The 24,364-nt window shown below is 49.9% G+C and overlaps 1 protein-coding gene and 1 long non-coding RNA gene across 2 annotated transcripts in view; both read left to right on the forward strand.

The window, feature by feature from the left end:
* The window catches only part of LOC127033267 (zinc finger protein 850-like), a 165,220-nt gene that overhangs the window by 15,176 nt on the left and 125,680 nt on the right, over positions 1-24,364 (forward strand). The window contains exons 6-8 of the mRNA XM_050921115.1: positions 8,936-9,081; positions 9,166-9,333; positions 21,151-21,238. Coding sequence (XP_050777072.1) covers positions 8,936-9,081; positions 9,166-9,333; positions 21,151-21,238 — 402 coding nt within the window. The remainder of the gene's footprint in view (positions 1-8,935; positions 9,082-9,165; positions 9,334-21,150; positions 21,239-24,364) is intronic.
* LOC127033379 (uncharacterized) lies at positions 21,790-22,957 on the forward strand. Its single transcript, XR_007769064.1, has 3 exons — positions 21,790-21,889; positions 22,513-22,626; positions 22,905-22,957. It is a non-coding gene; the product is annotated as an uncharacterized LOC127033379 (long non-coding RNA).

Consider the following 24,364-nt stretch of genomic DNA (forward strand, 5'->3'; position numbering starts at 1 on the left):
TTTGCTAGAATCATCCTTTTTTAGATTTTGTTTTTTTTAATGTTTAAGTAACCCTTTGTCATGAGGTTTTTTTGTTTGTGGTTTGAACAATGACAGCGATCGGTATATCTCAGAATGAACCCTGATAGTGAGAGCTAGATTCAGAATGCGAGAGGCAGAGACTGAAATGGAAGTTACTGCCTGTGAAGCCAATGTTAAGTGAGCCTAAACTTTTGTCAAGTTAACTGTGTACATGATAAAGGGGGGGGAGGGGGGCGAATGAGGGAGCTCTGAGAAACACAACTGCAACAGGTAATCTTAAGAAAGCCATTAACCGCAAAAAAGCAACTCGTTAAAACTGGACAACTTGGTTTTGCTGTGTTCCTAATAAGGAAATATTAATGAGGAAGTGTGCTTATCTGTATATTGTTCCAAATCTGTATAAGCTTTTATTGTTTTCGTCTTTGCAGAGCAGCTCGGTGCAGCTGTCTCTCCCTGCAAGCTTGTATTACAATAAAGGAGCCTCAGGCTGTCTGATCCAAATGCAAGGCGTGGGTAATTTCCACGACACTGCCTGATCCCGGCAGAGATGTGAGATACCGTTGGGACGGGGAGAAGTTGAGGGAACAGAGCTGGGAAACTGCTGGGTTTGCTCCTCCGAGCCTGACAGCTGAGGCTGAGAACTGTGAACTCGCTGCACCGGTACCAGAGAGGGAGGGACTTGACTTGGCCTGTGAGTGTCGTGTGAAGCTGCCCCTGAATCTAAAGGTCCATGAACAACACCCCAGACAATGATAGGGGAGACAGTAGCGTCTCCCTGTGCTTGAGATGCCAAACTTGGGCTGAGGCAAGAAGGGAGCTGGGGATGTCAACAGACCTAGGCAGCCTTGAAGCCAGGCCGACCCCCATCACTGAGGCCAGAGGGAGATGAGGAACCTGACAACCCACCTGGTCACCCCTTCCCCATCTACCTCAGTGTCCTGTGTTGGGATGACAGAGACTCTCTTTGCCGCCCATGCCCCATGTTCACCGTTTCTGTATGGTTCTGATATATCGTGTACAATGTAGGCCTGGTGAGGGATCATTGGAAAACTCACAATCTGCCGTTGAAATGCGTGTAACACCAGTGCATGCAGAATGGTGAGATTTTACTGTATGTTTGTTGCTAGGGTGACCATATCCCAGGTGCCCAAAAAGAGGACACTGAGGAAGGTGGGAGCTGGGGGGCAGGTGAGCTGGTAGAGCTGGTGCTGGAGGGGATGCAGCAGGGGTATTCACAAGGTGAGGTGTAGTTAGGGTGACCAGATGTCCTGATTTTTATAGGGACAGTCCTGATTTTTGGGTCTTTTTCTTATATAGACTCCTATTGCCCCCCATCCCACCCCTCCCAATTTTTCACATTTGCTGTCTGGTCACCCTACGCGTAGTGCAGTTTTCCACTCTGGGAGAAATGGGGTTAAAGCAGCCCTTGGGGAGGCTGTGCAAAGCCCAGCCAATGAGAGGAGGGCTTGCAAAGAGAGCCAATGGAAAGAAGGCTTGATTGGAGCAGCCAGTGAGGGCCCTATAAAAAGGACTGTTCTGCAGAGCAGAGAGCAGTCTCTTTCTCCAGCCTGATGGGAAAGGACTAGCTGTCTATGAAGAGAACTGTCAGGAAGAGCTGGGTGGGGTCAGGCGAGTAAGCGGAGCTGCAGCCTGACTGGCTGCCAGACTGAAGCCCCAATAGGAGGCAGGGAAGGTGCTGGGGCTATGGGAAAGTGGCCCAGGGATAAAGAGATAAGCAGCAGAACTTGGAGGAGAGGCAGTAAGTGCTGCTGCTAGAGGGTCCTGGGGGTGGGGCCCAGATAAGCTAGCGGATCTGTCCCACTTGCTGCCAAAGAGAGTGGCCCATCAAAGAACCGCAGTTTTTGCCCCTGAGGGAAGGGCTATACTAGGGGCTGCAGTTCGGCACCATGGCGAGAGGTTGGGAGCAAGGACTAAGGGCTGCTGGTTCTCCTTTATGATGTGATCTGATTAAAATATGATCATATAGATCATTTGGCCAGCGTATTGTGAAGGGACGATTCAAATTGTGTGGCCCATCAAGAAGTACCTGACTGACAACGGGCCTCGGGAGATGCCAGTCCACATCTGATGAGCCTTCCTGGGAACATCAAACTAGCCTGTGGGCCATGGCTTCTACCTGTAAAGAACTGAATCATGCATGGATGAGTGATTTGCCCATGTGATGGCTCATGTGACTGGACACCATCTTCTTACTGTTTTTTTCAGTGGAATTCCCTCCACATGATGCAAGATATAAAAGGCCCTGGAAACATCTCCATCTTGCCTCTTTCCTGCTGCTCAAACCTCTGGACTATGCACTTATACGAAGGGGAGCGTTCCAGCCGGGGAATGGAGGTCCTTCTAATGATTTGGGAGTAACCAGAAACTTGATTTAAGCCAGCAGTTTATTCCATCACTGCTATAAGCCTGAATCAAGAGCTTTGGGATTAATGTATGTATTTGATTCCTTGGACCAATTTTAACTCACCTTTCTTTTTATTAATAAACCTTTAAATGTTAGCTACTAAAGGATTGGCAACAGCATGAGTTCTGGGTAAGATCTGATTTGTATATTGACCTGAGTGTCTAGCTGATCCTTTGGGATCAGGAGAATCTTTAACTGGGGACACTAGTTTTAATGACCCCTCATCCCTCTAAGCAGTGCTTCTAGTGGTGATACTCCAGTCCTCTTGTATCTGAGGGAATTGCTTCTCTGACTTTGTTAGCCAGAGTGATGACACAGAAGTTTGCTTTTTGGTGTACCTTGTGAGTGAAGGACTACCAGTCTTGGGCTGTGTCTGCCTTTGCTCTCAGCAGTTCATCCTGAATTGGATACTCCCAGCAAACCTTTTCACCCCAGAAGGGGGGTCAACGGAGTTTGAGGCACAGCCAGAGGGCTGTACCCTGAAGAGGACACTGTGGTCCAGGAGAGATGCGGATCTGGCTTCTGAAGAGATGGAGACAACAAAGCAGTGACAGAGTGTGAGACACCACCAGAGGAGGGTGCACAGCTGATGGACTGAATAATTCCCTGAACGACCAGCAGGAGGCGCCACGGTGGTGAGTCTGCACCTGGTTACATGAGCGGTAGTGTCAGTCCCTGTCACAGCTGCATGGTGCTGGCACAAACCCAGAACGCAGTGACAGCTGTCAATCAGCACCTGCCTGCGGGACCCCTCCCCAGGACTGGAAGCTGGGGCCTGGCTGTGCAAGATCTGGCAGCAATCAATCAGATGCAGGGGAATGCACCCATTGGCTGTGGAGGCAGAGGAATGGACCAATCGGGAAGTGGACCAATCAGGGCTTCTTTTTGAATTGCAGCGTATGTGCTCTGCAAAGTAAGGGAACATTTGCTGTTACCGAAAATCTCCACTCAGCAGGCTCAAAAAAGAGGCTCTCTCTGGGAAAACCGGCCACAGGGTAACCCAGTTTGTTACTGAAATGTGCCATAGTTCTGGGGAACGCCCACAGAGTAACTCCTCAGAGACAACAAAGGACTGACTGTCCCTGTTAAAAAACTGTCTTTATTTGGCTGTCCACCAATACAGGGCTGCCCAGAGGATTCAGGAGGCCTGGGGCAAAGCAATTTCGGGGGCACCTTCCATAAAAAAGAGTTGCAATACTATAGAATACTATATTCTTGTGGGGGCCCCTGTGGGGCCTGGGGCAAATTGCCCCACTTGCCCCCACCCCCAGTTGCCCTACACCAATAGGAAGAAAAAAAGAAACTTTCAATTCATCTGTAGCATAATGTGGAGCTCACCTGTGCCATGGAGTTCCTTGACCCCATGACCCACTAAAGACTTTTCCAGTGTAAAGGTTCTGAGTATAAGAAGGAGGGGGAGAAAGTTCTGGCCACCTCCCCTCCCCCATCTCTACTCAGGGCAGCAAGATGACTTGAAAGACAATAGGTGCATCATTGAGCTGGGGGAGTGGTCCTAGCTGAAAGGCTTCCCAGTGAGCAGGGACTGCTGAAAGCTCTTGGGTGAGAGAAATCCTTTTGCTTGTAAGGGTAGGCAACACTCCAAACCTAACCTGACCTGTATGAGGTTAACGTATAACCACTCCAGTAATGACTGCGGCAGATGATGTCCACACAATCCTTCTTGGGTCAGTGAGGCACGTCCTCACCAGGAGCTCTTCCACCGACCCAAGAGGGGCAGTGTGAGGAGCTGAGAGCCCGGTCTCTCCACTCCAGCAGCAGCTGTCTCCTAGGACTGTGGCTACCCTACAAGCTCTGGGTAAAGAGCCCCCTATCTAGGCCCTATTCCCTGCTGGACTGCCACATTCCAGTCCCTCTTCCCCGCAAAGAGGGAGGCAGGAACGTTCCCCCCTCTTACCTCTGTGCATATTTATTGGTTTCTCCTAAAGGTAGTTAGGATTCTAGGGGAAAGTGTCAGAGCAGCCACCAGTGAGAGTTGCTGGACAAACTCTGAGGCCACCAAATTTGGTCATGAGAATCCCTGGGCTAGATGCTCCTGATGGGCCCTTCTGACCTTAGAGCCTGGGAGTGGAACAGGAGCCGGACCCGGAGATGCTGCAGCGCGACCCCTGCAGCGCTAGGACCCAGGAGCAGCCGGGAGGCGGCGGTGGGGCAGCGAGCGCTGGGCTCCGGCCCGGCAGCAGGAAGTGACTCGCAGGCGCTGCGGTGACTCTGGCTCCCAGGCTCCTGGCGAGATCCCCGAGCCCCGGCGGCTGGTGCTGGGAGCCCGGAGCCCTGGCTGCAGCCGGGAGAGGGGAATCTCCAGCAGGGCCCTTCCCGCTGCTCCCCAGGAGCCTCTCCCAGGGCAGAGCCCCCAGCCCGGCCCGGCCCCTGCCCCGGGGGGCCCCGCTCGGAGGGAAGGTGAGAGAGACCCGGCGCCCCCAGGCTGCAGGGAGCGGAGGCTAAAGAGGTGCAGGGGGTGAGGGCAGGCGGGGGGAGCGGGGTGGGGGCAGGAGGCGGGTGCTGGGGCTGCGGGGGGCAGGCTGGGATGGGGGCGGGGCGCACTGAAGGGAAGATGGGGCGATGCGGGGGGATTGTGGGGCTGATGGGAGCGAGGCTGGGATGGGGGAAGATGTGAGTGGGGGGCACTGCGAGGGAAGGGGGGATGTGGGGAGGCGGGAGATGCCCGGGCAGCGTCTCCGCCCCATGGGACAGGAGGGGGGACGGGCAAAGAGAAGCTTTTCTCCCGGAACTGGTCAGACCAGCTTTGGGAGTGATCAGGGACTAACCCCTCGGCGCAGAGGCTTCAAGGCAAACCCCCCCCCTTCCCCGCACACACCCACCCTGCTCCCAGTGTGGTGGTGTTAGACACACCCGTGCTGCTGGGGTCTGCCCGGGGCTCTGGTCTGATTTTCCTGCAGGATTCAGATCTCAGCCACACCAGAGTCAGACCGGAGTCACTGCTGGCGGGCAGGTAGTGTGGATGTGCCAATGGGCTCAGCCTCTGCCTGCCTGTCCCTGGGGGCTGCTGCAGGAGTCCAGGGCAGCTCATTCTTCAGGTGATGCCACTAGAAGGCTCCTGCTGTTGCTAAGGGAGAGGGGTTTACACTGCAATGGGGAGCAATCCCCCAAAGGAGCCCCTTTATTTCTTCTCTTTTTCTAGCATTTGGCTCAGAGTTGCTGTTACTGGAAGGGTTTGAAGAGCCTGGGGGAACATGGAAGTGTGAAAAGGGGATTTGCAGCAGCCATCTTGGTATTTTTCAGAAACAGAGCAGAAGACAGGCTGTGAGAGAAAATTTAGCAGGCCTTAAGTTTCAGTCAAGGTCCTGAGTTTGGTCAACCTTGCTTACAGGCCTTGAATTAAGATCCTGCTTGTTTCCGTGTAAAAGGGACAGAAGGCTCGACTTAGGTCCACCAGAGCTGCTGGCGAGAGGAACCCCTCCCTCAGCCTGGCCCAGGACCACAGGAGCTCCTGAGGCTGGGAAGAGGTGCCTCTCAGCTGGCCCCGAGCTGCTGCGGTGAGAGAGGGCTGCAAGGTGTCCTCTCCCCACCGCAGTCCACACCCCAAACCCCTTGTAAGGGAAAAAACGGGGACATCCAAACCGTATAGGCCCAAGCCTCATGTCGAGCTGCCACGGTCAGCTCGCTGAAATGGGGGCACAGAGGAGGCAGTGGAACGTAGCCAACAATCCCCTAGCCAAAAACAATTGTGCCATATCCTTTACAGTCGCCGTTTAACTGCAAAAGGACAGACAGTAAATACCAGGAGAGGCCTAACATTGAAAGAATTTAGGTTTGCTCTAATTTATATTGATTTTGCAACATTTCTAGTAAGGAAATAACAAGGAAATGTATGCAGCTTTCTGTAATGAGTTTGTGCTTTTAAGCTTTATAAGCCTGTCTGTAACCAGCTTCGGGGAGGTCGTTTCCAGGAGCGGTCCGCCCCTGTGTGCTGGTAATCAATCAAGGGCCTCAGGCTGTTCTGATCAAAACACAATGCATGGGTTTCCTAACCCTAACATCACGAGATTTGTAGAAGCGGGGATTGTGCGAGGCAGATGGGAAAATGACACGGGAAGCTGTTTTCTAACCTTGCTTTCAGATAAGGATGGGAAGGAAAATGTATAAACAAGAATCAGCTGTATCCGTCGATATATGTGAGGGGAGCCTATAAATACGTGCTTTAAACTATTGTACTTTGGAGACCTGCATAAGAAAGGAACCCCCGCCCCTCCCGTAGGCTCCCCCTGCAATTGCTTGAAATAAACTGCCTCTGACTTGCTGCTAACAAACACAAGAGTGAAGACTCTGTTTCTTCCATGGGAATCTATGGGTAACATAGACTGAAGCCCCTTCTGTAACCTCCGCCATTGCTCCTCTCGCCCCGACAGGTTGAGGAATCACATCCCTGTTTCACTCCAGATGGTCCCGTCTTCCAGGAGACAGGGAAGGGAAATGGCTGTGATGGAGCCAGCTCAGGTAGGGGATTTTCAGGGAGCTACTGGGCGGGGTGAGGGAGAGGCAGGGAGGAGACGGAGTGTGAGAAACCTTCTGATTTTCTGAGTAGGCCATTTGTGGCTGGGGAGGCGAGAGGGGACATTCCCCCATTTCTCAAACAGGATACAACCCCGTAGGCAGGCCTGGGAACATTTTCCAGATTCCCAGTAATGGAGCCTGAACCCACTGGCCTGAGGCTGCTATGAAATACGAAGGGAAGCTGTTGGGATTCCTGTCCCTGTCCCCGGCTCAGAGATCTGCTTCATGTATCAGCCTGTGGCTGGCAGGTGTGTGGGAAATAAGAAATCCCGGCCCTCCTCCGTCTGATGGGGGAGACAGGGAGCTCTCACCTTCCTCCCACCCTGAACCCTCCTGTCTGCTCTGAGTTGGGTGAGGGTGGGATTCTGCCAGTTTGGTCCTCCCAGAGCTTCACAGTTTTTTCCCTTTCCCGTGACTAGCGGGATTATATCTGGGGCAGCAGGTGCTCAGTGAGGGACTCTTGTTGTTTCAGATGCCGGTGACCTTCGTGGAGGTGGCTGTGTATTTCACCCAGGGGCAGGGGGCTCTGCTGGACCCCGCTCAGAGAGCCCTCTACAGGGACGTCATGCAGGAGAACTACGAGATTGTGACCTCACTGGGTAAGGGATTCCCGTCCATTCTCTTATTAGAAGCCGAGGGACCTACGTATCTGAATGTGTTCAGGTTCTTCCTCGGTCAGTTATATTAGAGGCGAATGGGTTCCATAATGCACAGCTGCCATGGGAGAGACACTTGCATCTCCGTGCCCCCTCCAGTGGGACATGGGTGTCAAAACCCAATGGACAACCAAACCATCCCCCTGCTTCACCTTTCCACAGGGCATAAATCCAGCATTGTCGTGTCTGTGTTCTTTCTTGGCTGCACACACAACTCCGTTCACCTCCCTCCTTGGGACTAGCTCCAGCCATGGGGAGGGCTCTGGGTTCTGCAGGTTTAGAAAGAGGCAGGGGTTTAAGTGCAGAGATGTGTGTGAGTCAGCAAGGCCCCCAGAGCGCACAGATCCTGGGAACGCCTAGTGAAGGTGCAGTAATAATTTAACTCACCTACCCAGACAACTTCGTCTGCGCAAGGAGGCTCGGTGACCGTGTTCCCGTCCTCTTGGATTCCACGTTCCTCCAGCAGAGCACAGGGACAGGTTCCACTCATAGAATGTCCTTAGTGACAAATACTCCAGCAGTCCTCCATGCACCCTGATCTGGTCTGATTCCACCCTCTGCACAGGATTTCCCATTCCCAAACCTGAGCTGATTGTCCAGCTGGAACGAGGGGAAGAGCCGTGGGTGCCTGATCTCCAGGCCTGCGAGGAAAGAAGGCTTCAGAGATGCCCGCATTCAGGTGAGGACTGACACAGAAACCATTTGAGAAATGAAGGAAAAAGTTGAGAATCCCAAAATATGGTGTGAATAAGCACCCTCAGTTCTTCTTCATTTCAGCCAGGACAGGGCTGTAGTCAGCAAATATCGCTCATGACTTTCCACCCATCTTCTTAGCTGCAAGAGTTTCATTCCCATTTCTTTTTCCCTTTGAGTGTTTGGGTGGGATATGGAGGCAAAATCCAATTGCTCAGTCTCTCTGTTGGGTTTTCTCTCGATGCTATTCCTCTTTCTCCCCAGCACAATGACTCCTGTCTGGATTGTGTCTCTCCCAGTAGGTGCTGAGCGAGGGAGTGAGAATGAGGAGGGGAATCATCATCAGGAAGTTCCTGGAGAAGTGCAACCACAGGGGATCTTTGTGGGAGGAGCTGAAGGGAAATGTTTCAGTCCAAAGTCAGCACAAATGTCACTTAGGAAAAGCCACACAGGAGAGAGACCCCACAAGTGCTTAGACTGTGGGAAAAGTTTCATAGGAAGGTTAGACCTTGTTTGTCATCAATCAGTACACACAGGAGAGAGACCCCACAAGTGCTTGGACTGTGGGAAAAGTTTCATAAGAAGGTCACACCTTGTTCAACATAAGGCAATCCACACAGGAGAGAGACCCCACAAGTGCTTGGACTGTGGGAAAAGTTTCATACGAAGGTTAGACCTTGTTTGTCATCAGTCTGTCCACACAGGAGAGAGACCCCACAAGTGCTTGGACTGTGAGAAAAGTTTCATAAGAAGGTCACACCTTGTTCAACATAAGGCAATCCACACAGGAGAGAGACTCCACAAGTGCTTGGACTGTGGGAAAAGTTTCATACGAAGGTCAGAATTTGTTTATCATCAGGCAGTCCACACAGGAGAGAGACCCCATAAGTGCTTAGACTGTGGGAAAAGTTTCATACGGCAGTCAGCCCTTGTTAGACATAAAGTAGTCCACACAGGAGAGAGACCCCACAAGTGCTTGGACTGTGGGAAAAGTTTCATACGAAGGTCAGAATTTGTTTATCATCAGGCAGTCCACACAGGCGAGAGACCCCACAAGTGCTTGGACTGTGGGAAAAGTTTCATAAGAAGGTCACACCTTGTTCAACATCAGGCAATCCACACAGGAGAGAGACCCCCACAGGTGTTTGCTCTGTAGGTTAACGTTCAGACAGAGATCAGCCCTGGTTAAACAACAGAAAATCCACACAGGAGAGTGACTCTGTAAGTGCTTGGACTGTGGAAGAAGTTTCACATGTAGATCAGACCTCGTTCATCATGGCAGAATCCACACAGGATCTAAACTTCTGTAACACGTGACAAGAAAGGGTTAAGCAGCTTCCATGTAATTGACTCAGATCAGGCCTTGTTACACATCAGGGAAAACTAAATCCTCAGTACCACTTCCAGGGCCGGCTGCAGGCACCAGACAAGGAAGCACGTGCCTGGGGCAGCACTTTATGCTTGGGGTGGCAAAAAAGCTAGAGCCAGCTCTGATCACTTCAAACTAATCTTATTGAGGGCGGCAACAGTTCCTCAGTACCGCTCTGCATTTGATTTTGTTACAAAATCAATAAGTTCGGATGGCACGAGCCCAAGAGGGACAGACTGTTCCACGGGCAATCCTCCTTTGATACCCCATTAGAGATTTCAAAAGGTCTCTTACCTCTTGATTGGCAACTTGGGGTTCGAAGGGGAACGGTCTGCAGTAGCATCCGAGTCACGACACCGATAAATGTGGAAGAAGACAGAGTTTTTACTTTTAGGTTGGTTGTAACAAATCAGAGACAGTTTATTCTTAAGCAATTGCAAGAAGGGAACTACACACCCGGGCAGGGAATCTCCCTTACTCCAGATAAGGCTCCAACGATAAACAGTTGGGGCAAGCCTTTCTACCTTTTTTTTTAATCGACAATAATGATTATAGCTGAATAACCTTGCCACTCGCTGAAACCAGAAAACTGGGTCTACATAAAGATCCATCAGCGAAAGACTGCCCTGGCCCTGGAAAGGCCCTTATCAAGTCCTGCTGACTACCAACGCTGCTGTAAAGTGCCAAGAACTGACTGCCTGGACCCATGCTTCTCGCTGCAAAAAGGCCTCTCCACCTCAAGAGGACTTTACAACTGATGATCAGCCTGATTCTCCTTGTGGTGCTGCTGTTTCTTTTGGATAGCAGAAAAAAGGACAAGATAACGTGCTAGTAACCTCTCCCTTGTCCACTGACAGAACTACCATGCATTTGGATTGTGCGAAAACACCTAAAGCATTACAGGGTGATGTGCTAGTAATACAGGGTGATGTGCTAGTAACCTCTGCCCTGCAAAATGCTAAACCACGACTGTTCCAAGAAAGAAGTAGGAACACTCGCTCTACTGAAACCACCAACGCCCAGGGATTTCTGACCACAAAGAACATTAAAAGCTGGCAGTGGTGGGAAAAAAAACAAAGTATTGTATACTAGCAAGAAGGAAATTATGGGGACGAGTCTTGGAAATGTGGTATTCGTTGGATTTTGGGGTTTATTCCAAGTAATGCATGCTGTGCTTTTGGACAAATATCTTAAGCATGTATAGCACTCCCCAGTTGGCTTTCAAATGATGAATACCAAAGGCACTTTTCTGCCACAAATCTCCCACGCCCCACCACTAGCACTCCTGTAATATACCCAAATACAAATATAGTCTAATGAAATACAGTGGCCTACACGTCTTAGTGATTTACTAAAATTCTGCTCAAAAAATTGATTCTTTAGAATTCACCATAAGTCATATAAGCAAACAAGTAAAAAACAAATGGGTCAGTAAAAGTAGAAATATAGACTATCACTACAAATAAGCCCCCAAAATCTAAAATTAGAATGAATGGGTTCTATAGCTTGGTAAATATAATAGCCATTCCCAAAATGTGTAGTATGTTAAATGAAAAAGGCCCTTATTGTTACTTAGTCATCCAATTAGTAAATAATTAAATGTATACCCAAAAAGTCTGTTCTGCCACCAGAAATTTTACCTGTACTAAAATAATCCCAGTAACCAATAATTTAACCTGCACCATATTGCAATATACCCCTTCCATTGCTATTAATGCTAATGCCTCCCCAAAGTGTCTAAAAGTGTTTAGCCAAGAAATGGGGTATGATACTTCACCTAAAAAAAAAAAAAATCTAAAATAGCAAGAAACTAATTAATGCTATGCTAGGGACTATAACATGTACACTGCCCGTCTCGAGTTTTCAGGTCACCTCTACATATTCTAATTGCTCAAAAGGAGCTGCCATTAGGTTAGCACAGCAAAGGGCCTGGGTTTCCTCTTTAAGAAAAATAAATAAATAAAAGAAGTGGGAGAACTTCATTAATCACCTATAAAATGGTGCCAATAGCACAGCTGCAATTTGGAATATCTACAAAGGCCAACAACATAATTAAATTAGGACAATTGGAAAAGGCCACAGGTCTTCTTACTGGAGCACAGCTAACCCAGGTACAGGCTGGAGTTGGTGAATTACGTGTTATCTCTGCCATTCGTTCAATGACCCAGAAACTTCTGATGACGACGGTGCTAAATATCACTCAGGCTGGGAAGGCATTGCGATGAGATCTGGCTTGTTCAGAAATTCAGGATTTCCTGAATGACCAGCTCATGGCCATTCAGAGTGATTTGAAGCATCAGGCTTTGCCTACGGCCCTTACAGACACTTCAGGAGTATCATCTGATCTGTGGCCGTAAAGACTTTCTGGGTGGAAGTGCAGGCATTCGCAGTGCTCCTTCCAAGCATACAGACCAATTGGAGGGATGTGGGTACAACCTGGGAATAAGAGGAAAAGCTTCTTTTGCTATATTCTTAATAAGGCTTGTTTTTGATAAACTTCTAAGTTACTAATAAGGTTTAGAAAAGTGGGTGTGTAACTGTTTGTGGTTTTAAGTTTTAAGGTTCCTTGTTATCGGGAGAGCTACCAGCATATGCCTGAAAAAAAGAAGCCTCAGGCTGATCTGATTCAAACACAACGTGTGGTTAATTTTCCACCACAATGTCAAAGCCACCACTTTGCAAGACGTACATTTTAATCTCACCACTGCTGCAGGCAATAGAGTTCTACAATCAGCCCTGAGATTCCAAATAACCCTTTAATTGAACTGCCTTACTACCTGACCGATTCCAAAATTTGCTTTCACTGCTACCAAACGTCCAGAAAATCTCTGAATTACAAGGTCAAATTCATAAACTCCAATATATATATATCAAATTGAAAAGTGTGCCTTCCATACAGCCTATAGGGTATCTACTTTATGTACTAATTATCTTGTTGTGCTATGTAACTAAGGCTGTACAACAGCCCCATCATATTATTACAATGAGAATGTTAATGCTTTTATTGCTTTTGTTTAGCTTAAAATTATGTTGTCGTAAAGACGTAATAGTAATAATACATGTTCATACTCATCCAGGGCCAGAGCTTCCATTAGGCGACCCTAGGGGTCGCCTAGGGCACCAGGATTCGGGGAGTGGCATTTTGTGTGCTCCCCACGGGGCACACGGGAGCTTCCGGTGCCACTCCCGTCGCGCCGCCAAAGAAGGACCTTCTGCCGACGTGCCGCGGAAAACAGCAGCAGGCAATTGAGCCGCTCAATGACTGCCGCTGTCGCCCACGGCATTTCAGCAGAGGGTCCTTCTTCGGCAGCACGATGGGAGTGGAACCGGAAGCTCCCGTGTGCCCTCTGGGGAGCGCATAAAATGCCGCCCCCCGAATTCTGCCTAGGGCATCAGAAACCCTGGCGCCGCTCCTGTACTAACCATGCATTGTTGTTGCAGCCAACCAAAGCCCATGAGGCTAAACCATTTAATCTAAAATCAAAAATGCAAGGTTTAATAAAAATAAAAGTTTAAAATTGATTAGCACAAAAGGGGTGTGCGTGGAAGTGTAGTAGCCATTTTGTGTTGTCAAGTAACAAAGTAAAAGACAGGCTAACTTTCTTGCTAATAGCGCAAGATTTGTGGAAGCAGGGTTTGTGCTAGGTGGCTGGGGAAATGGTCAGAAATGCTGTTTTTTTACCTTGATTTAATAATAATAAAATGTAAACTGTAGCAAAGCTTATTTAAAAAAATCAGGCAAAAACGTATAAACAAACTACAGCTATAATCTATTTATTGTCTATTTAAAAAAAAACGGTATAAAGGCTTGCCCCAATTGTTTATATTTGGAGCCCTACCTAAAGTAGGGGAAATTCCCTGCCCAGGTGTGTAGTTCGCCTCTTGCAATTGCTTAAGAATAAACTGTCTCCAGGATAGGTTGTAGATGGTTGATGATGCGGTGGAGAGGTTTTGGCTGGGGACTGTAGATGATGGCCAGTGGTGTTCTGTTATTTTCCTTGTGTGATGAACTAGGAATGTTCTTAATGTTTTCTCTGAATATTGTGTTGGTGCCTCAGTGTCCCCATGGCAGTTCTTAAGTATCTGGCAGAGCAAAGGGCCAGTGCACGTAAATGCCTGACACTCTGTCTCTTAGCAACTGATGGCCTGGGCCCCTCCCCTGCAAAGTTGCCAACTGAAGGTGTTGGAGACAAAGAGATCAGGTGAGCTCGTGTCCAGGGAAAGGAGCTGAGCAGAGAGGAGGGGCTGTGGGGGGGTTGTTAATCTGGAGCTGGCTGGGGTCGAGGAGTGAAGTGCAGACGTGGGGGTCTGGTTCACTGCCCCCCCAGAATGGACCCAGCCGAGGGGTCCGGTTCGCTGTATCTACAAGCTCTGTTTTAGACCCTGTACCTGTCATCGAATAAACCTCTGTTTTACTGGATGGCTGAGAGTCACGTCTGACTGTGAAGTGGAGGTGCAGGACCCTGTGGCTTCCCCAGTACCCCACTGAGGCGGGCTCGCTGTGGGAAGTGTACAGAGGGGCAGAGGATGCTGAATGCTCCAAGGAGAGACCCCCGAGGTGAAGACGTGTGAGCTTCTTGCCCTGAACAAGTCTGCTCCAAGGGAGAGGAGGCTCCCCAAAGTCCTGACTGGCTTGGTGGGGAGCAATTCCAGAGCATCGCCCGGTGACTCCGTGACACCTTGTTGGGCCTGTCCTGTAGTAGGTGACTTCTGGGTATCCATCTTGCTCTGTCAATCTGTTTCCTCACTTCCCCAGGTGGGTATTGTAGTTTTAAGAATGCTTGATAAAGTTCTTGTAGGTGTTTGTCTCTTTCTGAGGGATTGAAGCAAATGCGGTTGTGTCTTGAGGCATGGCTGTAGACAATGGATCGTGTGATGTGTCCTGGATGGAAGCTGGAGGCATGTAGGTAAATATAGAGGTCAGTAGGTTTCCAGTATAGGGTGGTATTTATGTGATCATCACTTATTTGCACTGTAGTGTCCAGGAAGTGGATCTCTTATGTAGACTGGTCCAGGCTGAGGCTGATGGTGGGGTGGAAATTGTTGAAATCCTGGTGGAATTCTTCAAGGGCCTCCTTCCCATGGGTTCATATGATGAAGATGTCATCAGTGTAGCACAAGTAGAGGAGGGGGCGCTAGGGGAAAAGAGCCGAAAAACCGTTGTTCTAGGTCAGCCATAAAGATGTTGGCATCCTGTGGGGCCATGTGGATACCCGTAGCAGTGTCGCTGACTTGAAGGTATAAGTTGTCCCTAAATCTGAAATGGTTGTGGGTGAGGACAAAGTGACAAAGCTCAGTTGCCAAGTGTGCTGTGGCCTCATCAGGGATACTGTTCCTGACAGCTTCTAGCCCATCCTCATGTGGAATATTGGTGTAGAGAGCGTCTCCTCTCAGCAGGCTCAAAAAAGAGGCTCTCTCTGGGAAAACCCAGCTGTAGGGTAACCCAGTTTGTTACTGAAATATGCCATAGTTCTAGAGAACTCCCACAGACTAACTCTTCAGAGATAACAAAGGACTGACTGTCCCTGTTAGAAAACTCTTATTTGGCCATCCACCAATGGAAATAAAGGGGTAAACAAAGAAACTTACAATTCATCTGTAGCACCTGTACCATGGAGTTCCTTGACCCCATGACTCACTAAAGACTTTTCCAGTATAAAGGTTCTGAGTATAAGAAGGGGCGGGAAGAAGGGCTCTGGCCAACTCCCCTGCTCCATCTCTACTCATGGGAGCAAGATCACTTGACAGACAATAGGAGCATCACTGAGCTGGGGGAGTGGTCCTAGCTGGAAGGCTTCCCAGTGAACATGGACTGCTGAAAGCTTTGGGGTGAGAGAAATCCCTTTGCTTGTAAGGGTACGGCAACACTCCAAACCTAAGTTGACCTGTATGAGGTTGACTTATAACCAATCCAGTAATGACTGTGGTAGGTGATGTTCACACAATCCTTGGATCGGTGCAGCGCGTCCTCACCAGGAGCCCTTCCACTGACCTAAGAGGAGCAGTGGGGGGAGCTGAGAGCCTGGTCTCTCCAATCCAGCAGCAGCTCTCTCCCAGGACTGTGGCTGCCCTACAATCTCTGTGTGAAGTGCCCCCCATCTAGGCCCCATTCCCTGCTGGTCAGAACTGAGTCTAACCCGTCTGCCCCCCGGTTACTTCCTCCACCATCAGAAAGCAGAAGTTGTTCCTGACGCATTCCCAGCACTTATTGCACACTATTGCAGGTGCCTGGTTTTCAACCATGAAATCCAGTCAAAAAAGGGACCTGACAATATCTGGTCAGATCTACTGACCGGACACCCAAAGTCGAGTTACTGCAGGTGGGGAGGCACTGGGTCATCACTCACATCAGACCCTACTCAGCTGGGGCTTCCTCCTTGCTGCCCTGGACAGCTGCAGCTCCTAGGCCTGGCTCCAGAGGCAAGTCCCTCCTGACCTAGCCAGGGAGGGGAGGAAGAGAAGTGGAGGGCGGGCAGAGCCTTGGAAGAAGAGGCGGAGTTGGGGCAGGGCCGTGGAAGGAAGAGGTGGGGCAGGGATGGGACCTCGGGGGGCAGAGGCGGGGCAGGGAAGGTTCCAGCACTCTTGCTTGAGTGTCCATTTTTAAATATTGAGTCGCTAGCTGAGAAGTTGTTAAAAATTTTAGCAAACGTAGTGTTGTGGAAAATTGACCACACCGTTGATTTTGGATCAGACAGCCCGAGGCTCCTTGATTTTGATACAAGCATATATGCAGGGAGAGACAGCATAACCTCATGCAAGAGGTAAGCTGCTCTGCTTACTACAAATTTTACCATGATAATAAAGGTTAAAACTGCAAAACGTAGCACGGTGGTTACACATGTTAATGGCCTTCTTTGGAATATAATGTTGATAATAAGCAAACTGATCAATTAATTTTCCATCTATGGCTTTTTCTGTTATTGTCTTTGTCAGTCAAGTCTGTGTTTTGACTGTTCTAACAACCCCTTCCTTGTGGTCAGGTTATGCAAAAGCAGCTGTTACAAGTTGGCATGAATGGGGACCCTCTGTCTTATCAGCAGTTCCCTTTTCCATATTCATTTCCCCTTTTTTGGGCCCTTTCCTTATCTTTCAGTCCCTTCATGCCCTTTGTATAGACAAACAAATTAAGCAGAAGTTCTAAGTTTTGCTCTTTAGCCAAAAGGTTTTGCTCTTAGCTAAAGTTTTGCTCTTACCTAAGGGCCTGAGGCCTACAGGAAAAACCTCAGGCCTAAAACAACAGGAGTAACAGGAGAGCCGACTTTTCCCTGTCAGTAGAAATAACATTTTTTCACAGCTGCAGACTTACTAGCTAGCAATAAATAAATTATGATTTTGATGTTTATAGGTGTAAGGGGATTGTTGGCCTTGATAGGGAAAATCGACCCCCGTATAATAACAAAAAGATATACTGCCTATATATGCTCCATCAGTATAGGCCTTAAAATTACTAACTTTATAAGAAATAAGCTTCTATATTAACAACTGTGGACCTGAACTCCCAGGAGGCAGTTTCGTAATATACAAACCATGATCATGCTGCTAAGGAAGGGAAAATTCAAAGTCCCCTAATAACCAGCTCATCACTGCCCTAGAATAACTCATTAATAAGCTTGCGTTAGCAAAATAACTTGGTATCAGCATAAAAACATCTGGCCGGAATTGGGAACTGGACACCAGACACTGAATCCCAGAGGGCCATGCGAAGCTTGTCAGCCTGACCGCAAGTAGGGGTAACTGAACTGTCAGGGTCTCCTGACAATCAAGTAAACATCTATAAGGAAGTGAAAAGATAAGGCTTGCAATTTTACATATGTTATGCCATATAAGGACAATATTAATTGTGTTTTTGCAGTGTATGCCATGTGATAGCCAAATAAGGTTGTGATTTATGTGTAAGCAAGATATGATGATTTTGTGGTTTTAAGCTTTATAAGGACTGGCAAAAAATCAGTACTGGAGAGCAGCTTAACCCTTGCTAGGGAATACGCTGACTCTCCGTGTGTGCACACATGTATTGACGATATATCAATAAAAGGAGCCTCCGGCTATCTGATCATATTAATAAGGTGGTGGTCTTTTACCCAACAGCCTCTTACTGCAACTTAATGAGTTGGCCATTAGTTGACTGTCTCCTAATACCAAAAGAAAGGGGAAGGGCCAATGAGAAATCAAGATCCTGAGACTGACAATGGGAAGGGGCCATGCTCAAGGTCAGCCTGATTGACAGGGCAGGCAGACCAATGAGGGAGTCAGCAGCCAGGCATCCTCCCCTCTGTGTGAGTGGAGCTGGCTGGGCCAGGGCAGAGCGGGAGGTGCCAAGAAGAGTGGAGAGTTGGGCTGGAGGCAGAGCAGCAGCAGTGCTGTGGCAGAGGGAAACTGGAGCAGTGCGGAGCTGGGAGCAGTGACCCAAGGGGACCCTGGGCAAGGAGATGCCCTCAGCCAAGAGGCCTTGCAGGCTAGACTGGGTGTGGTTTGAGCATTGGTCTGCTAAAGCCAGGGTTGTGAATTCAGTCCTTGAGGGGGGCCAGTTGGGGATCTGGGGAAAAATCAGTACTTGGTCCTGCTAGTGAAGGCAGGGGGCTGGACTCAATGACCTTTCAAGGTCCCTTCCAGTTCTAGGAGATTGATATATCATTATTTATTTATTTAGAAATAACCCTGACAGGAAGAGACTGATCTAGGAAGAAGGGTCCTGCCCCCTAGAGCCTGAGGGCATGTGGCCACCACCAGAGTAAGTGTCTGATCTGCAGCATCCCTGCAGCACAGCCAGAGCCTGGGCAGGAGGCCTGGGACATGGGAGGAACAGACTGTGAACTGCCTTGGCATCCCACAGATGCTGTTTGTGGTTCTTCCTCCCCTCCCCCCCACAGAATGGAGTAACGTGTTTTCCTTTAGTCTTTCCCACTTTTCTCCTTATTTTTGTATTACTTTTTGTTTAATAAATTGTATTTGTTCTGAACTCTGTGTAATGATCAGGGAAGCATCCAGAGTGAAGGGAACACCCACAATGGGGATATCTGTAGTGGGTGATCACAAGAAGATTGGGGGTTGAGCATCTCAGAAGCCCTGAGCCCAGCCTTGGGGTTATGGGGACCAGAGTGGTGGGGTGGGGGGGTCCTTAAGGTCATGTAGGCCTGTGAGAAAAGGACTCAGATCATTTTGCTAGCCAATTCCATGGTGGTGCCATATAAGCCAGAAAAGTTCCCCACACTAGGAGGAACATCACCCCCCTCTTACCTGTGTGCATATTTATTGGCTTCTCCTAAAGTTAGTTAGGATTATAGGGGAAAGTGTCAGTGCAGCCACCAGTGAGAGTTGCTGGCCACACTGTGAGGCCACCAAACTTGGTCGTGAGAACCCCTGGGCTAGATGCTCATGATGGGCCCTTCTGACCTTAGAGCCTGGGAGTGGAACAGGAGCCGGACCCGGAGATGCTGCAGCGCGACCCCTGCAGCGCTAGGACCCAGGAGCAGCCGGGAGGCGGCTGTGGGGCAGCGAGCGCTGGGCTCCGGCCCGGCAGCAGGAAGTGACTCGCAGCCGCTGCGGTGACTCTGGCTCCCAGGCTCCTGGCGAGATCCCCGAGCCCCGGCGGCTGGTGCTGGGAGCCCGGAGCCCTGGCTGCAGCCGGGAGAGGGGAATCTCCAGCAGGGCCCTTCCCGCTGCTCCCCAGGAGCCTCTCCCAGGGCAGAGCCCCCAGCCCGGCCCGGCCCCTGCCCCGGGGGGCCCCGCTCGGAGGGAAGGCGAGAGAGACCCGCCCCCCCCCCGGCCAGTCACCCCCGGGCTGCAGGGGGCGGAGGCTAAAGAGGTGCAGGGGGTGAGGGCAGGCGGGGGGAGCGGGGTGGCGGCAGGAGGCGGGTGCTGGGGCTGCGGGGGACAGGCTGGGATGGGGGCGGGGGCTCACTGGAGGGAAGATGGGGAGTTCGGGGGGATTGTGGGGCTGAGGGGAGCGAGGCTGGAGTGGGGGAAGATGTGAGTGGGGGGCACTGCGAGGGAAGGGGAAATGGCGGGAAGGGGATATCCCCAGGCAGCTTCTCTGCCCCATGGGATACAAGTTGGGAGGGGCGGAGAGAAGCTTTTCTCCTGAAACTGATCCACCTAGCTTTGGTAGTGATGGAGGGGAACTAACCCCTCAGGGCGCAGAGACTACAAGGCAAAAACCCAGCCCCCCACCCACACCCTGTTCCCTGTGTGTTACTGTCAGACACACCCGTGCTGGTGGGGTCTGTGTGTCTTGAGTGTTGGGGGCTGCCCGGGGTCCTGGTCTGATTGTCCTACAGGATTCAGATCTCAGCCACACCAGAGTCAGACCAGAGTCACTGCTGCCTCTGGCAGGCAGGGAGTGCAGATGGGCCAATGGGATCAGCCTTTGTCTGCCTATTCCTGGGGGCTGCCGGGGGAATCCAGGACTTCAGGTGTTGCCACCAGAGGGCTCCTGCTGTTGCTAAGGGAGAGGGGTTTACACTGCAATTGGGAGCAGTCCCCAAAGCAGCCCCTTTATTTCTTCTCTTTTTCTAGCATTTGGCTCAGAGTTGCTGTTACTGGAAGGGTCTGAAGAGCCTGGGGGAATGTGGAAGTGTGAAAAGGGGATTTGCAGCAGCTATCTTGGTATTTTTAAGAGACAGAGCAGAAGACAGGCTGTGAGGGATAATTTAGCGGGCCTTAAGCTTCAGTCGAGGTCCTGAGTTTGGTCAAGCTTGCTTACAGGCCTTGAACTAAGATCCTGCTTGTTTCTGTGTAAAAGGGGCAGAAGGAGTCAGAATAGAAAAAATCCCCTTCCCAGGCTCGGCTTAGGTCCACCAGAGCTGCTGGGGAGAGGAACCCCTCCCTCAGCCCAGCCCAGGACCACAGGAGCTCCTGAGGCTGGGAAGAGGTGCCTCTCACCTGGCCCCGAGCTTCTGCGGTGAGAGAGGGCTGTGGGGTTTCCTCTCTCCACTGCAGTCTGCACCCCAAACCCCTTGTAAGGGAAAAAACAGTGACATCCAAACCGTATAGGCCCAAGCCTAATGTCGAGCTGCCAGGCTGTTCTGATCCAAACACAACGCATGGTCGTTTTTCCATGACAAGGCTAACCCTAACCCTAACATCGCAAGATTTGTAGAAGCGGGGATTGCGCGAGGTGGATGGGAAAACGAGATGGGAAGCTGTTTTCTAACCTTGCTTTCAGATAAGGATGGGAAGGACAATGTATAAACAAGATTCAGCTGTATCCGTCGATATATGTGAGGGGAACCTATTAATATGTGCTTTAGACTGTTGTACTTTGGAGACCTGCCTAAGAAAGGAAACCCCTCCCTCTCCGTAGGCTCCCCCTGCAATTGCTTGAAATAAACTGCCTCTGACTTGCTGCTAACAAATACAAGAGTAAAGACTCTGTTTCTTCCACGGGAATCTACGAGTGACATGGACTGAAGCCCCTTCTGTAACCTCCGCCATTGCTCCTCTCGCCCCAACAGGTTGAGGAATCACATCCACATTTCGCTCCAGATGGTCCCGTCTTCCAGGAGACAGGGAAGGGAAATGGCTGTGATGGAGCCAGCTCAGGTAGGGGATTTTCAGGGAGCTACTGGGCGGGGTGAGGGAGAGGCAGGGAGGAGACAGGGTGTGAGAAACCTGCTGATTTTCTGATTAGGCCCATTTGTGTCGGGAGAGGCGAGAGGGGACATTCCCCCATTTCTGAAACAGGATACACCCCCCGTAGGCAGGCCTGGGAACATTTTCCAGATTCCCAGTGCTGGAGCCTGAACACACTGGCCTGAGGCTGCTATGAAATACGAAGGGAAGCTGTTGGGATTCCTGTCCCTGTCCCCGGCTCAGAGCTCTGCTTCATGTATCAGCCTGTGGCTGGCAGGTCTGTGGGAAATAAGAAATCCCGGCCCTGCTCTGTCTCCAGGCCGCTCTCACCTTCTTCCCACCCTGAACCCTCCTGGCTGCTCTGAGCACAGTGGGGGTGAGATTCTGCTACTCTGGCGGTCCCAGAGCTTCCATTTCTTTATCCTTCCTTCCACGTGACTATTGGGATTGTGGCTGGAGCAGCAGGTAATGACTGAGGCCTTTTGGTGTTTCAGATGCCGGTGACCTTCGAGGAGGTGGCTGTGTATTTCACCCACGGGCAGGGGGCTCTGCTGGACCCCGCTCAGAGAGCCCTCTACAGGGATGTCATGCAGGAGAACTACGAGATGGTGACCTCGCTGGGTAAGGGCTTCCCGTCCATTCTGTTATTAGAAGCCGTGGGACCTACGTATCTGAACGTGTTCAGGTTCTTCCTCGGTCAGTTATATTAGAGGCGAATGGGTTCCATAATGCACAGCTGCCATGGGAGAGACACTTGCATCTCCGTACCCTCTCCAGTGGGACATTGGTGTCAAAACCCAATGGACAACCAAACCATCCCCCTGCTCCATCTTTCCAAGGGGCATAAATCCAGCATTGTCCTGTCTGTGTTGTTTCTTGGCTGCACACACAATCCCTGTTCACCTCCCTCCTTGGGACTAGCTCCAGCCATGGAGAGGGCTCTGGGCTCTGCAGGTTTAGAAGGAGGCAGGGGTTTAAGTGCAGAGCCGTGTGTGAGTCAGCAAGGCCCCCAGAGCGCACAGATCCTGGGAACGCCTAGTAAAGGTGCAGTAATAATTCAACTCACCTCCCCAGACAACTTCGTCTGCGCAAGGGGGCTCAGTGACCATGTTCCCATCCTCTTGGATTCCATGTTCCTCCAGCAGAGGACAGGGACAGGTTCCACTCATAGAATGTCCTTAGTGACAAATACTCCATCAGTCCTCCATGCACCCTGATCTGGTCTGATTCCACCCTCTGCACAGGATTTCCCATTCCCAAACCTGAGCTGATTGTCCAGCTGGAACGAGGGGAAGAGCCGTGGGTGCCCGATCTCCAGGCCTGCGAGGAAAGGCGGCTTCCGAGATACACCTATACAGGTGAGGACTGACACAGAAACCATCTGGGAAATGATGGAAAAAGCTGAGAATCCCAAAATATGGTGTGCATATGCTCCCTCAGTTCTTCCTCATTTCAGCCAGGACAGGGCTGTAGTCAGCAAATATCGCTCACAACTTTCCACCCGTCTTCTTAGCTGCAAGAGTTTCGTTCCCATTTCTCTTTCCCTTTGAGTGTTTGGGTGAGATGTGAAGGCAAAATCCAATTGCTCAGTCTCTCTGTTGGGTTTTCTCTCGGTGCTATTCCTCTTTCTCCCCAGCACAATGACTCCTGTCTGGATTGTGTCTCTCCCAGCAGGTGCTGAGCGAGGGAGTGAGAATGAGGAGGGAGATCATCATCAGGAAGTTCCTGGAAAAGTACAACCACAGGGGGCCTTTGTGGGAGGAGCTGAAGGGAAATGTTTCAATTCGAAGTCAGCACAAAAGTCACTTAAGAAAAGCCACACAGGAGAGAGACCCCATAAGTGCTTTGACTGTGGAAAAAGTTTCATATGGCAGTCAGCCCTTGTTCAACATCAGGTAATCCACACAGGAGCAAGACCCCACAAGTGCTTAGACTGTGGGAAAAGTTTCATGCAAAAGTCACACCTTGTTAAACATCAGGCAATCCACACAGGAGAGAGACCCCACAAGTGCTTGGACTGTGGGAAAAGTTTCAGAAGAAGGTCACACCTTGTTGAACATAAGGCAATCCACACAGGAGAGAGACCCCACAAGTGCTTGGACTGTGAGGAAAGTTTCATACGAAGGATAGACCTTGTTTGTCATCAGTCAGTCCACACAGGAGAGAGACCCCACAAGTGCTTGGACTGTGAGAAAAGTTTCATAAGAAGGTCACACCTTGTTCAACATAAGGCAATCCACACAGGCGAGAGACCCCACAAGTGCTTGGACTGTGGGAAAAGTTTCATACGAAAGTCAGAATTTGTTTATCATCAGGCAGTCCACACAGGAGAGAGACCCCATAAGTGCTTAGACTGTGGGAAAAGTTTCATACGGCAGTCAGCCCTTGTTAGACATAAAGTAGTCCACACAGGAGAAAGACCCATAAGTGCTTAGACTGTGGGAAAAGTTTCATACAGCAGTCAGCCCTTTTTAGACATAAAGTAGTCCACACAGGAGAGAGACCCCACAAGTGCTTGGACTGTGGGGAAAGTTTCATACGAAGGTCAGAACTTGTTTGTCATCAGTCAGTCCACACAGGTGATAGGGAACATAACCCTCTCCCGTCTTGTTAGATAAGCTTTGCCATTGTTTTTACAGTTAAATAAGCTTTGCAATTGTTTTTACAGGCCGCTATATGCAGGCCTCAGGCTTAAACTAAACCAATGAAATAAGAACAATTTGTTTATCAGCATATTGAGCACTGGGGTGTGAAGAAACTAGGTATGAAGAAACAGGGTATGAAACACTGACAAAAGAGGAACTGGGAGGAGGACAAGGGGTCCCTTGGGTGCCAGCTCAGCTCTAATTAAGTATAGTGTGGCAAAAATTGCTTACTTAAGGTAACCGCAAGGAGGGGTTACAAAATGACCAGCGCAACAACTGCCAAAACACATGAAACATGTTGAAATAGCTTGCTGATTTGCAATATTTTATGCCAGATACGGTAAAACATTAATCTTAATTTGCAGTGTTAGCAATATAACCCAAATATGGGTATGTTTATGTGTGACGTTTTGCGGTTTTAACCTTTATAAGCTTGGTAAAAATTGTATGA

This window comes from Gopherus flavomarginatus, chromosome 12 (assembly GCF_025201925.1).
Source record: "Gopherus flavomarginatus isolate rGopFla2 chromosome 12, rGopFla2.mat.asm, whole genome shotgun sequence".
NCBI lineage: Eukaryota > Metazoa > Chordata > Testudines > Testudinidae > Gopherus > Gopherus flavomarginatus.